Consider the following 12,042-nt stretch of genomic DNA (forward strand, 5'->3'; position numbering starts at 1 on the left):
TAAGCTAGTTCTTAATGTTTCAAAGACGAAAAGCATGATGTTCGGTTCACATTATACTCTTCATAATCAACCTGAGTTGAAGCTTTGTATACATGATGTATCTGTTGAACAGGTCCATGAGACCAAACTTCTGGGAGTTATTTTAGATAGAAAATTATCATGGACAAAACATATAAATAAGATGGTTGTTAAGACTGGAAGTGGTGCACCATATTTGTCAGAAAGTTCAACAAAAGTAGTAGGTAGTCTAATCTTGACTATTGTTCAGTAGTATGGTCTAATGCAATTCAAGAAAAAAATAACTAAATTGCAAATGGTGCAAAATAGAGCCGTTTATACAGCACGGTCTCACGGCAGTTTGTGAAATGGTCACGTTATTTTTAATCTATTGATTCGTGTACACAGACACGATTATCTTGTTTATTTCGTGGTGCTCAGCACTAATGGGAAGCATCTATACGGAGGTTGGGTTTAGGAAAAGAATAACTGGGAAAGGTCACGTCACACGCCGGGACACGATCCGCGGTCTCTGGGGGACACACGACAACAACGGGACGGTATTTAGGAAAAGAACAATGGGGAAATAAAATGCCACATGTGGGACACGATCCCCAGTCTCCGGGGTGAAAGTCCTGTGTTGTTTATTATTCTAATTATATTCGACTTTCGGAATTCGTTCCAACAGCCCTACAGTGAAGATATTACCAGTAAATGTGCGTGTGATAGTGGATGACAACATTTAGAGATAAACAGGATCATTATATTGATGTTTATTTCTTCAGGGGAAATTCTTCATGATTACAAAGACATGTTAATTTCTATTTCACCTGATTGTTTAGTTTTAAAATCAGCTTTTTGTTTTATCAATATTGTTCATGTTTTAATTATTTTGACTTGTGCGTGTTGAGCCGTGTAGACCAGCAAACACTTTGTAGAAGCTGATTTGATAAAGAAAAGTTATTCAAAAACTGCATGTTTAAGCAACCAATCAGTGTTGAGATCAAAAAATTTTCAACTCTAGTCGAGATTTAAGCTACGTTAAAATCTATGTTTAAATTCTTTTTGTATTTGATGTAATACAGAATATGATGTCTGTAAAAGTGTTTCATTCATTTTCCATCAGTTCAATTCTGCTAATGTTGGTGATTTAAATAACATTAATGCTGAATTCATTCCTGTTTCTCAACAACATAATAAAACATTGCCTTTTCTTGTTCCAGATATTCTGTTTTTCAGTTTAATGCTTAAAGTCTGACTGCTTCTGTGAAAAATACAGCAATGACAAAATACAATAATGCTAAAAGGTGGCAACAGCCTCCAGTTTATTATCCAACAGTACCATGGTATGGTAATGACTGCTAATGACTACTTTTTTAATGTGTTGCTCACATCTGTTTGACTGGAACAATGGCGCTGGTAATATTTTACATATGGTAAATAATTACATATGGGGTTGGGTCAAACTTATTGAGGAATAGGTTCAGTTAAGTTGCAAATTATGGGTCGCCTTGAACACCATTGGTGCAGGCTTGCTGCATCAGTTTAATTCCGTTACACAACTTGTTAAGAACTTTAAAGAAAAAATGTGGGTATGTCTGTATTTATATATGTTGGTATGTATGCAAATCTTGTTTATACATATGAATAAGTAAAGACAAAAAATGACTGTTTAAAAGACAAGAGAAAGCAGGTATAGGACCAGAATTTTTTGGGAATTGTGAAAGATGTGTTTGCTCAGGATTTAGTTTGTGTGTGTTTTTTTTTCTGCTTGTACTCATATGTTATTTCTCAAAACATGTTCAAAATAAAACAATCTACTAAAGATGAGATATTTTGGTATGAAACCCCGCATTTTGAAATTTTAACCAAGTATCTTGTATCATGAATACATGGCATTTGTAGCAGAGAAACCCGCTTGAAATTTCGTTTGATTTTTTTATAGATTTCCATACCTCTGTGCATTAGGAGGCGTGGCTTATCCGTCCCAATATGCAGCTGTAAAACTACAGCCAATCAGAGCGCAAGATACGGGCTGATGGGAAACCAGGGGAAGGCATCTTCTGCAACTTTACTGTTTGCCACACGGACTAAAGTTGTTGATGCGCCTAGAGAATAAAAGAACGTAAAATACGTGTGGAACAGTCTGTATACAGGCGTAAACGCCGTAATCTTTATTTTTCTTTCTTTGTTATTTTACTGCCAAACAGCCACCAACAACTTGGAGAGCTTTCTGTTTCTGGCGGACGACCGTGGATGTGGTGCTCACACACTTTCACCTGGAGGAATCCGCGATGGTCGCCGGCCAGGCGGACAGAACAACTTCCCCTGAGTGAGTTCAGCTACAGGACAGAAAAGTGGAAAACTGAACACTTGTGATTCAACCTGCTGACACTCCAAACACTGAAGGTGAGTTTGACTGAAAAATGTGAAGTCGCATAGATATATGTATACGTAAATACCGCATTGGCCGCTATTGTTCATTGGAGCGATAGATGTACGGCCTCTGGCTTGTGAAATGCGTCTGCCGCCGCCATCTTAGGACGGTCATCCGACCATACAGACTCATAGAAAATAACAGACTCTTGTGCTGATTTTGGGAAAAAAAAGTTTTTTTCTCCTTTTTCTATCAGAATTTAAATGTTTTCCAGGTACAATGCTGTTGTTTAGTAAATCTATTGCTGACATTGCTGTATTGTTCCTCTTTATATAGACTTTTTTTCTACCAAAAACTATTTGTGCTGGTTAGGGGCTACATGGCTTAAAAACACTGTTCAGAGGGGGAACATTATTGAAAAAAGGTTTGAGAACCACAAGCTAATGCTAGCTTGTGTCAGGTAAAGTCTTTTATTTATGTAATATATCAGTAAGATGCTGTAAAGGGTGTTTGTCATGTGTGTTAGTGAACTACACTTGAGTGGCCACTTTAGGAGTCTCGATCCCAATAGACCCCGGTTGTTAAAAAATTCTAACTTCCCAGCAGAAATAAACATGCTTACAGCCTGGTACAACATCCTTTTGGCTTCTTTAGCTAAGGTTCTTAGGTTTCTTAAAGGAACACGCCGACTTATTGGGAATTTAGCTTGTTCACCGTAACCCCCAGAGTTAGACAAGTCGATACATACCCTTATCATCTCCGTGCGTGCTGTAAGACTGTCTGACGGTTCCAGCGGCATCAGGCCAGCACATAACATGCAGGTGAATGGTTCCAGCAATCCTACTGCTCCCAATAAGTGACAAAATAACGCCAATTTGTTCCTATTTACATGTTGTGATTTGTATAGTCACAGCGTGTACAAAAAACAACGTAACATGAGACACAGCCATCTTCTAACCGTAAACAAACCGGGAACTATATTCTCAGGCGGAAGAATATAGTACTTGGGCGGAATGATTTGCTTTGCAGCAAGCCTGTCTGAGAATATAGTTCCTGGTTTGTTTACGGTTAGAAGATGGCTGTGTCTCATGTTACGTTGTTTTTTGTACACGCTGTGACTCTACAAATCACAACATGTAAATAGGAACATGTTGCCGTTATTTTGTCACTTTTGTCACAATTCGGAGCATTAGGATTACTGGAACCATTCACCTGCATGCTCTGTGCTAGGCTAAGCTACCGGTGGAGCTGTCAGACAGCGTTACAGCACGCACGGAGATGAGAAGGGTATGTATCGACTTATCTAACTCTGGGGGATACGGTGAATAAACTAAAGTCCCAATAAGTCGCTGTGTTCCTTTTTAAAAACTAAAATCTGTTTGGAAATATAGTGAGAAATTATTTTAATTGTGCATAAATTAAGATAAAACACCTCTTTCATATGTGAAATGATATTCCATATAGCTTAGTTTGGCATATATTTGGCATCTACCAATGCAGCACATAAGTCTGTCTTTGAGTCTTTATTTATGGTCAGAATGAGTCAGAAGTCCATCCCAAGAGGTCGGCGGCACAGACGCATCTTATGCGCTTATATCTAGGTATATATCTCTGGTGAAGTTTGTGGAAAAGGGATGGGAGCCATCACTGACTGTACTTTCTGTCTGCTGTGTTTTCAGCTTCACTCGAAGAAAGAAATGGTTTCCAGGTCAGAGGAGGATCTCTGCTGTCCGGTCTGTCGTGATGTCTTTAGAAATCCTGTTTTTCTATCATGTAGCCACAGCTTCTGTAAAGACTGTCTGCAGAGATGGTGGAGACAGAAACCAACACAGGAGTGTCCAGTCTGTAAGACAACATCCTCAAATGCAAATCCACCTTGTAACCTGGTGTTGAAGAACCTGTGTGAGGCCTTCTTACTGGAGAGAGATCAGAGAGCTTCAGAGGCTCTCTGCAGTCTGCACTCTGAGAAACTCAAACTCTTCTGTCTGGACCATCAGCAGCCAGTGTGTCTCATCTGTCTGCATTCAGAAACACACTCCAACCACAGAATCAGACCCATCGATGAAGCTGCACGACAACACAAGAAGGAGCTTCAGGAAACTCTGGAGCCCTTAAAAGAGAAGTTGAAGGTTTTTGAACAAGTTAAAGTGAAGTTTGATCAAACGGCAAAACACATAACGCTCCAGGCCCGACGCACAGAGAAGCAGATTAAGGAGCAGTTTAAGAAGCTTCACCAGTTTCTAGAAGAGGAAGAGGAGGCCAGGTTGGCTGCACTGAGGGAGGAAGAGGAGCAGAAGAGTCAGAGGATGAAGGAGAAGATGGAGGCTCTGAGCAGAGAGATAGCAGCTCTTTCAGACACAGTCAGAGCCACAGAGGAGCAGCTGAGAGCTGAAGATGTCTCATTCCTGATCAACTACAAGGCTGCAGTGGAAAGAGTCCAGCAGCACCCCCTGCTGGATGATCCACAGCTGCTCTCAGGAGCTCTGATAGACGAGGCCAAACACCTGGGCAACCTGAGCTTCAACATCTGGAACAAGATGAAGGACATGGTCTCCTACACTCCTGTGATTCTGGACTCAAACACTGCTCAACCAAAACTCATCCTGTCTGAAGATCTGACCAGTGTGAGATGGGGAAAGATACAGCAGCTTCCTGGTAATCCAGAGAGGATTGATAAACACCACTCTGTCCAGGGCTCTGAGGGCTTTAACTCAGGGACTCACAGCTGGGATGTCGAGGTTGGAGACAGTACATTCTGGTCAATGGGTGTGTTAGCAGAGTCTGTCCAGAGGAAGAGAAGCATACTGTCTGGATTATGGATAATATGGTTGTATCAAGGTAAATACTTAGCACGGTCAGCACCAGCTCCACCCACTGTTCTCGCAGTGCAGAAGAAGCTCCAGAGGATCAGAGTGACTCTGGACTGGAACAGAGGAAAGCTGTCGTTCTCTGATGCTGATACTAACACACACATACACACCTTCACACACACCTTTACTGAGAAGGTGTTTCCATTTATTAACACTGGGGATAAAATCCCACTGAAGATATTACCAGTGAAGGTGTGTGTGACAGTGGAGCAGAGCAGTTAGAGATAAAGAGGATGATTATATTCATGATTATTTTTACTTCTTAACCCTTATGATATCCTCGGTTCAAATTTTACCAGTTTTTAAAGTTCTTTATATCAGAAATATTGGTTTTGTTCAACCAAATTGCCCAAAAATAACTTGGATGCATGGATGTACATTGTATGGATACAACATTCTTCGCAGGTAAAATTACTGATTACTTCCATTGAATTTTGGATGTTTTATTCAATTTTATAGCATTTGAAAAACATTGTTTACATGGTTTTAAAACTATCCAGACTAAATGTTGACATTAACCAGTCTGTGATTATCCACTAAACAACCCCTGATCTGAACTATTAGTTAAAATAATGTAAAATTCCTGCTTTTTCTAACTCAAAAATGAGGTATAATGTCATAAATTAGATTTATTGACCATAAATAAAATTAAAAAAAACATTGAAATAAGCAAGAAAAAATGTATAAAAGCGTCAACAAGTAGGACAACAAGTTCATGGTTGATGGGAAGACAACACAAGGGTTAAAGGAACACGCCGACTTATTGGGACTTTAGCTTATTCATCGTAACCCCCAGAGTTAGATAAGTCCATACATACCCTTCTCATCTCCGTGCGCGTTGTAGCTCTTTCCCACAGCTCCACTGGTAGCTTAGCCTATCACAGATCCTGAAGGTAATTGGTTCCATCTAGCCTACTGCTCCGAATAAGTGAGAAAATAACGCGAACATGTTCCTATTTACATGTTGTGATTTGTATAGTCACAGGGTGTACAAATAACAAGGTCACATGAGACACAGACATCTTCTAACCGTATACATACTGGGAACTATATTCTCAGAAAGGCGAAGCACTGCTACTTCTGTTACTTGGGCGCAGTGATATGCTTGCACCTGAGAAGCACCGCTTTTCTGAGACTATTATAGTTCCCAGTTTATATACGGTTAGAAGATGGCTGTGTCTCATGTGACCTTGTTATTTCTACACACTGTGACTATACAAATCACAACATGTAAATAGGAACATGTTGGCATTATTTTGTCACTTATTGGGAACAGTAGGCTAGATGGAGCTGGTTACCTCCAGGATCTGTTCTAGGCTAAGCTACCGGTGGAGCCGTCGAAAAGAACTACAACGCGCATGGAGATGAGAAGGGTATGTATGGACTTATCTAACTCTGGGAGATACGGGGAATAAGCTAAAGTCCCAATAAGTTGGCGTGTTCCTTTTTAAAGGGAAAAAAAGTGGAGCTGAGAGCTGAAGACGTCTCATTGTTCTCTGATGCTGATACCAACATACACTTACACACCTTTTACCACCCTTTCACTGAGAGGATGTTTCCAGTCATTTTCACTGGGGATAACGTCCCAGTGAAGATATTACCAGTAAATGTGCGCATGATAGTGGATGACAACATTTAGAGATAAACAGGATCATTATATTGATGTTTATTTCTTCAGGGGAATTTCTTCATGATTACAAAGACATGTTAATTTCTATTTTACGTGATTGTTTAGTTTTAAAATCAGCTTTTTTTTTTATCAATATTGTTCATGTTTTAATTATTTTGACTTGTGTGTTGAGCCGTGTAGACCAGCAAACTCTCTGTAGAAGCTGATTTGATAAAGAAAAGTTATTCAAAAACTACATGTTTAAGCAACCAAACAGTGTTGAGATCAAGAAATGTTAAACTGTAGTCGAGATTTAAGCTACGTTAAAATCAATGTTTAAATTCTTTTTGTATTTGATGTAATACAGAAGATATTCTGTCTGTGAAAGTGTTTCATTAATTTTCCATCAGTTCAATTCTGCTAATGTTGGTGATTTAAATAACATTAATGCTGAATTCATTCCTGTTTCTCAACAACATAATAAAACATTGCCTTTTCTTGTTCCAGATATTCTGTTTTTCAGTTTAATGCTTAAAGTCTGACTGCTTCTGTGAAAAATACAGCAATGACAAAATACAATAATGCTAAAAGGTGGCAACAGCCTCCAGTTTATTATCCAACAGTACCATGGTATGGTAATGACTGCTAATGACTACCTTTTTGATGTGTCGCTCACATCTGTTTGACTGGAACAATGGAGCTGGTAATATTTTACATATGGTAAATAATTACATATGGGGGGGGGGGGAAGGTTGGGTCAAACTTATTGAAGAATAGGTTCAGTTAAGTTGCAAATTAATAGATCGCCTTGAACTCTGGGGGCAGGCTTGCTGCATCAGTTTAATTCTGTTACACAACTTGTTAAGAACTTTAAAGAAAAAATGTGGGTATGTCTGCAAATCTTATAAATATATAAATACATATGAATAAGTAAAAACAAAAAATTACTGTTTAAAAGACAAGAGAAAGCAGGTATAGGACCAGAATTTTTATTTTTTTAAACTTCCTTCTATTCTTTTTGAACATGGAAATCCTAAATTATAATCAGTTACTGGAATTGTGAAAGATGTGTTTGCTCAGGATTTAGTTTGTGTGTGTTTTTTTCTGCTTGTACTCATATGTTATTTCTCAAAACATGTTCAAAATAAACTAATCTACTAAAGATAAGGTATTTTGTATGAAACCCCGCATTTTGAAATTTTAACCAAGTATCTTGTATCATTAATACATGGCATTTGTAGCAGAGAAACCCGCTTGAAATTTCGTTTGATTTTTTTTATAGATTTCCATACCTCCGTGCATTACAGTATATTAGGAGGCGTGGCTTATCCGTTCCAATATGCAGCTGCAAAACTACAGCCAATCAGAGCGCAAGATACGGGCTGATGGGAAACCAGGGGAAGGCATCTTCTGTAACTTTACTGTTTGCCACACGGACTAAAGTTGTTGATGCGCCTAGAGAATAAAAGAACGTAAAATACGTGTGGAACAGTCTGTAAACAGACGTAAACGCCGTAATCTTTACTTTTTATTCTTTGTTATTTTACTGCCAAACAGCCACCAACAACTTGGAGAGCTTTCTGTTTCTGGCGACGACCGTGGATGTGGTGCTCACACACTTTCACCTGGAGGAATCCGCGATGGTCGCCGGCCAGGCGGACAGAACAACTTCCCCTGAGTGAGTTCAGCTACAGGACAGAAAAGTGGAAAACTGAACACTTGTGATTCAACCTGCTGACACTCCAAACACTGAAGGTGAGTTTGACTAAAAAATGTGAAGTCGCATAGATATATGTATACGTAAATACCGCATTGGCCGCTGTTGTTCATTGGAGCGATAGATGTAGATACTGTCTGGCTTGTGAAATGCGTCTGCCGCCGCCATCTTGGGGACGGTCATCCGACCATACAGACTCATAGAAAATAACAGACTCTTGTGCTGATTTTGGAAAAAAAAAAGTTTTGTCTCCTTTTTCTATCAGAATTTAAATGTTTTCCAGGTACAATGCTGTTGTTTAGTAAATCTATCGCTGACATTGCTGTATTGTTCCTCTTTATATAGACTTTTTTCTACCAAAAGCTATTTGTGCTGGTTGGGGGTACATGGCTTAAAAACACTGTTCAGAGGGGGAACATTATTGAAAAAAGGTTTGAGAACCACAAGCTAATGCTAGCTTGTGTCAGGTAAAGTCTTTTATTTATGTAATATATCAGTAAGATGCTGTAAAGGGTGTTTGTCATGTGTGTTAGTGAACTACAGTTCCTTGAGTGGCCACTTTAGGAGAGTCAATCCCAATAGACCCCGGTTGTTAAAAAATCCTAACTTCACAGCAGAAATAAACATGTTTACAGCCTGGTACGACATCCTTTTGGCTTCTTTAGCTAACTTGCCCCTGTACGAGGGAAAATGTTTTTTTTTGAGCAAATGCTTTTTTTTAAGCAAACCGCTTAAAATCTGTTTGGAAATATAGCGAGAAATTTTAATTGTGCATAAATTAAGGTAAAACACCTCTTTCATATGTGAAATGATATTCCATATAGCTTAGTTTGGCATATATTTGGCATCTACCAATGCAGCACATAAGTCTGTCTTTGAGTCTTCATTTATGGTCAGAATGAGTCAGAAGTCCATCCCAAGAGGTCGGCGGCACAGACGCATCTCATGTGCTTATATCTGTGTATATATCTCTGGTGAAGTTTGTGGAAAAGGGAGGGGAGCCATCACTGACTGTACTTTCTGTCTGTTGTGTTTTCAGCTTCACTCGAAGCAAAAAATGGCTTCCAGATCAGAGGAGGATCTCTGCTGTCCGGTCTGTCGTGATGTATTTAGAAATCCTGTTTTTCTATCATGTAGCCACAGCTTCTGTAAAGACTGTCTGCAGAGATGGTGGAGACAGAAACCAACACAGGAGTGTCCAGTCTGTAAGACAACATCCTCAAATGCAAATCCACCTTGTAACCTGGTGTTAAAGAACCTGTGTGAGGCCTTCTTACTGGAGAGAGATCAGAGAGCTTCAGAGGGTCTTTGCAGTCTGCACTCTGAGAAACTCAAACTCTTCTGTCTGGACCATCAGCAGCCAGTGTGTCTCATCTGTCTGCATTCAGAAACACACTCCAACCACAGAATCAGACCCGTCAATGAAGCTGCACGACAACACAAGAAGGAGCTTCAGGAAACTCTGGAGCCCTTAAAGGAGAAGTTAAAGGGTTTTGAACAAGTTAAAGTGAAGTTTGATCAGACAGCAAAACACATAAAGCTCCAGGCCCGACACACAGAGACGCAGATTAAGGATCAGTTTAAGAAGCTTCACCAGTTTCTAGAAGAGGAAGAGGAGGCCAGGTTGGCTGCACTGAGGGAGGAAGAGGAGCAGAAGAGACAGAGGATGAAGGAGAAGATGGAGGCTCTGAGCAGAGAGATAGCAGCTCTTTCAGACACAGTCAGAGCCACAGAGGAGCAGCTGAGAGCTGAAGACATCTCATTCCTGATCAACTACAAGGCTGCAGTGGAAAGAGTCCAGCAGCGCCCCCTGCTGGATGATCTACAGCTGCTCTCAGGAGCTCTGATAGACGAGGCCAAACACCTGGGCAACCTGAGCTTCAACATCTGGAACAAGATGAAGGACATGGTCTCCTACACTCCTGTGATTCTGGACCCAAACACTGCTCAACCATATCTCATCCTGCCTGAAGATCTGACCAGTGTGAGGTGGGGAGAGAGACGGCAGCTTCCTGATAATCCAGAGAGGTTTGATAAATACCCCTATGTCCTGGGCTCTGAGGGCTTTAACTCAGGGACTCACAGCTGGGATGTCGAGGTTGGAGACAGTACATACTGGGTACTGGGAGTGTTAGCAGAGTCTGTCCAGAGGAAGGGAAGCATACAGTCTGGAGTATGGAGAATATGGTTCTATCAAGGTAAATACTCAGCGTGTTCTTCATCAGCTCCACCCACTGTTCTCTTAGTGCAGAAGAAGCTCCAGAGGATCAGAGTGACTCTGGACTGGAACAGAGGAAAGCTGTCGTTCTCTGATGCTGATACTAACACACACATACACACCTTCACACACACCTTTACTGAGAAGATGTTTCCATTTATTAACACTGGGGATAAAATCCCACTGAAGATATCACCAGTGAAGGTGTGTGTGACAGTAGAGCTGAGCAGTTAGAGATAAAGAGGATGATTATATTCATGATGTTAATTTCTTAACCCTTGTGATATCCTCGGTTCAAATTTGAGCCGTTTTTACAGTTCTTTATATCAGAAATATTGGTTTTGTTCAACCAAATTGCCCAAAAATAACTTGGATGCATGGATGTACATTGTATGGATACAACATTCTTCGCAGGTAAAATTACTGATTACTTCCATTGAATTTTGGATGTTTTATTCAATTTTATAGCATTTGAAAAACATTGTTTACATGGTTTTAAAACAGTATCCAGACTAAATGTTGACATTAACCAGTCTGTGATTATCCACTCAACATCCTCTGATCTGAACTATTAGTTAAGATAATGTATAATTTCTGCCTTTTCTAACTCAAAAATGAGGTATAATGTCAAAATTAGGTTTACTGACCATAAATCAAATTAAAAAAAACATTGAAATAAGCAAGAAAAAATGTATAAAAGCATCAACAAGTAGGACAACATGTTCATGGTTGATGGGAAGACAACACAAGGGTTAAAGGAACACGCCGACTTATTGGGACTTTAGCTTATTCATCGTAACCCCCAGAGTTAGATAAGTCCATACATACCCTTCTCATCTCCGTGCGCGTTGTAGCTCTTTCCCACAGCTCCACCGGTAGCTTAGCCTATCACAGATCCTGAAGGTAATTGGTTCCATCTAGCCTACTGCTCCGAATAAGTGAGAAAATAACGCGAACATGTTCCTATTTACATGTTGTGATTTGTATAGTCACAGGGTGTACAAATAACAAGGTCACATGAGACACAGACATCTTCTAACCGTATACATACTGGGAACTATATTCTCAGAAAGGCGAAGCACTGCTACTTCTGTTACTTGGGCGGAGTGATATGCTTGCACCTGAGAAGCACCGCTTTTCTGAGACTATTATAGTTCCCAGTTTAAATACGGTTAGAAGATGGCTGTGTGTCATGTGACCTTGTTATTTGTACATGCTGTGACTATACAAATCACAACATGTAAATAGGAACAT

General features: G+C 39.9%; 2 protein-coding genes and 1 long non-coding RNA gene across 4 annotated transcripts in view; 2 read left to right on the forward strand and 1 right to left on the reverse strand.

Annotated features, from left to right (window-relative positions):
- The window catches only part of LOC116052803, an 18,722-nt gene extending 15,917 nt beyond the window's left edge, over positions 1–2,805 (reverse strand). The window contains exons 1-2 of the long non-coding RNA XR_004105651.2: positions 2,731–2,805; positions 1,556–1,570 (exon numbers count right to left, since the gene is read on the reverse strand). This is a non-coding gene — a long non-coding RNA (uncharacterized LOC116052803). The remainder of the gene's footprint in view (positions 1–1,555; positions 1,571–2,730) is intronic.
- LOC116052784 (zinc-binding protein A33-like) lies at positions 2,115–5,513 on the forward strand. Its single transcript, XM_031303613.2, has 2 exons — positions 2,115–2,406; positions 4,054–5,513. Exon 2 carries the CDS (start codon positions 4,072–4,074, stop codon positions 5,464–5,466), a length of 1,395 nt encoding a protein of 464 aa, XP_031159473.1. The 5' UTR covers positions 2,115–2,406; positions 4,054–4,071; the 3' UTR covers positions 5,467–5,513.
- On the forward strand, positions 3,631–11,442 carry LOC116052780 (E3 ubiquitin-protein ligase TRIM39-like). 2 transcript variants are annotated; one of them, XM_031303610.2, is made up of 2 exons: positions 3,631–3,661; positions 9,610–11,442. In XM_031303610.2, exons 1-2 carry the CDS (start codon positions 3,653–3,655, stop codon positions 11,020–11,022), a joined length of 1,422 nt encoding a protein of 473 aa, XP_031159470.1. In that variant the 5' UTR covers positions 3,631–3,652; the 3' UTR covers positions 11,023–11,442. The 2 variants fall into 2 exon arrangements, with proteins under 2 accessions (XP_031159470.1, XP_031159471.1); XM_031303611.2 differs by lacking the exon at positions 3,631–3,661 and adding an exon at positions 8,182–8,608.
- Positions 11,443–12,042: the final 600 nt, after the last annotated feature.

The sequence above is a fragment of the Sander lucioperca genome, chromosome 6 (genome assembly GCF_008315115.2).
Source record: "Sander lucioperca isolate FBNREF2018 chromosome 6, SLUC_FBN_1.2, whole genome shotgun sequence".
In the NCBI taxonomy this organism is placed as follows: domain Eukaryota; kingdom Metazoa; phylum Chordata; class Actinopteri; order Perciformes; family Percidae; genus Sander; species Sander lucioperca.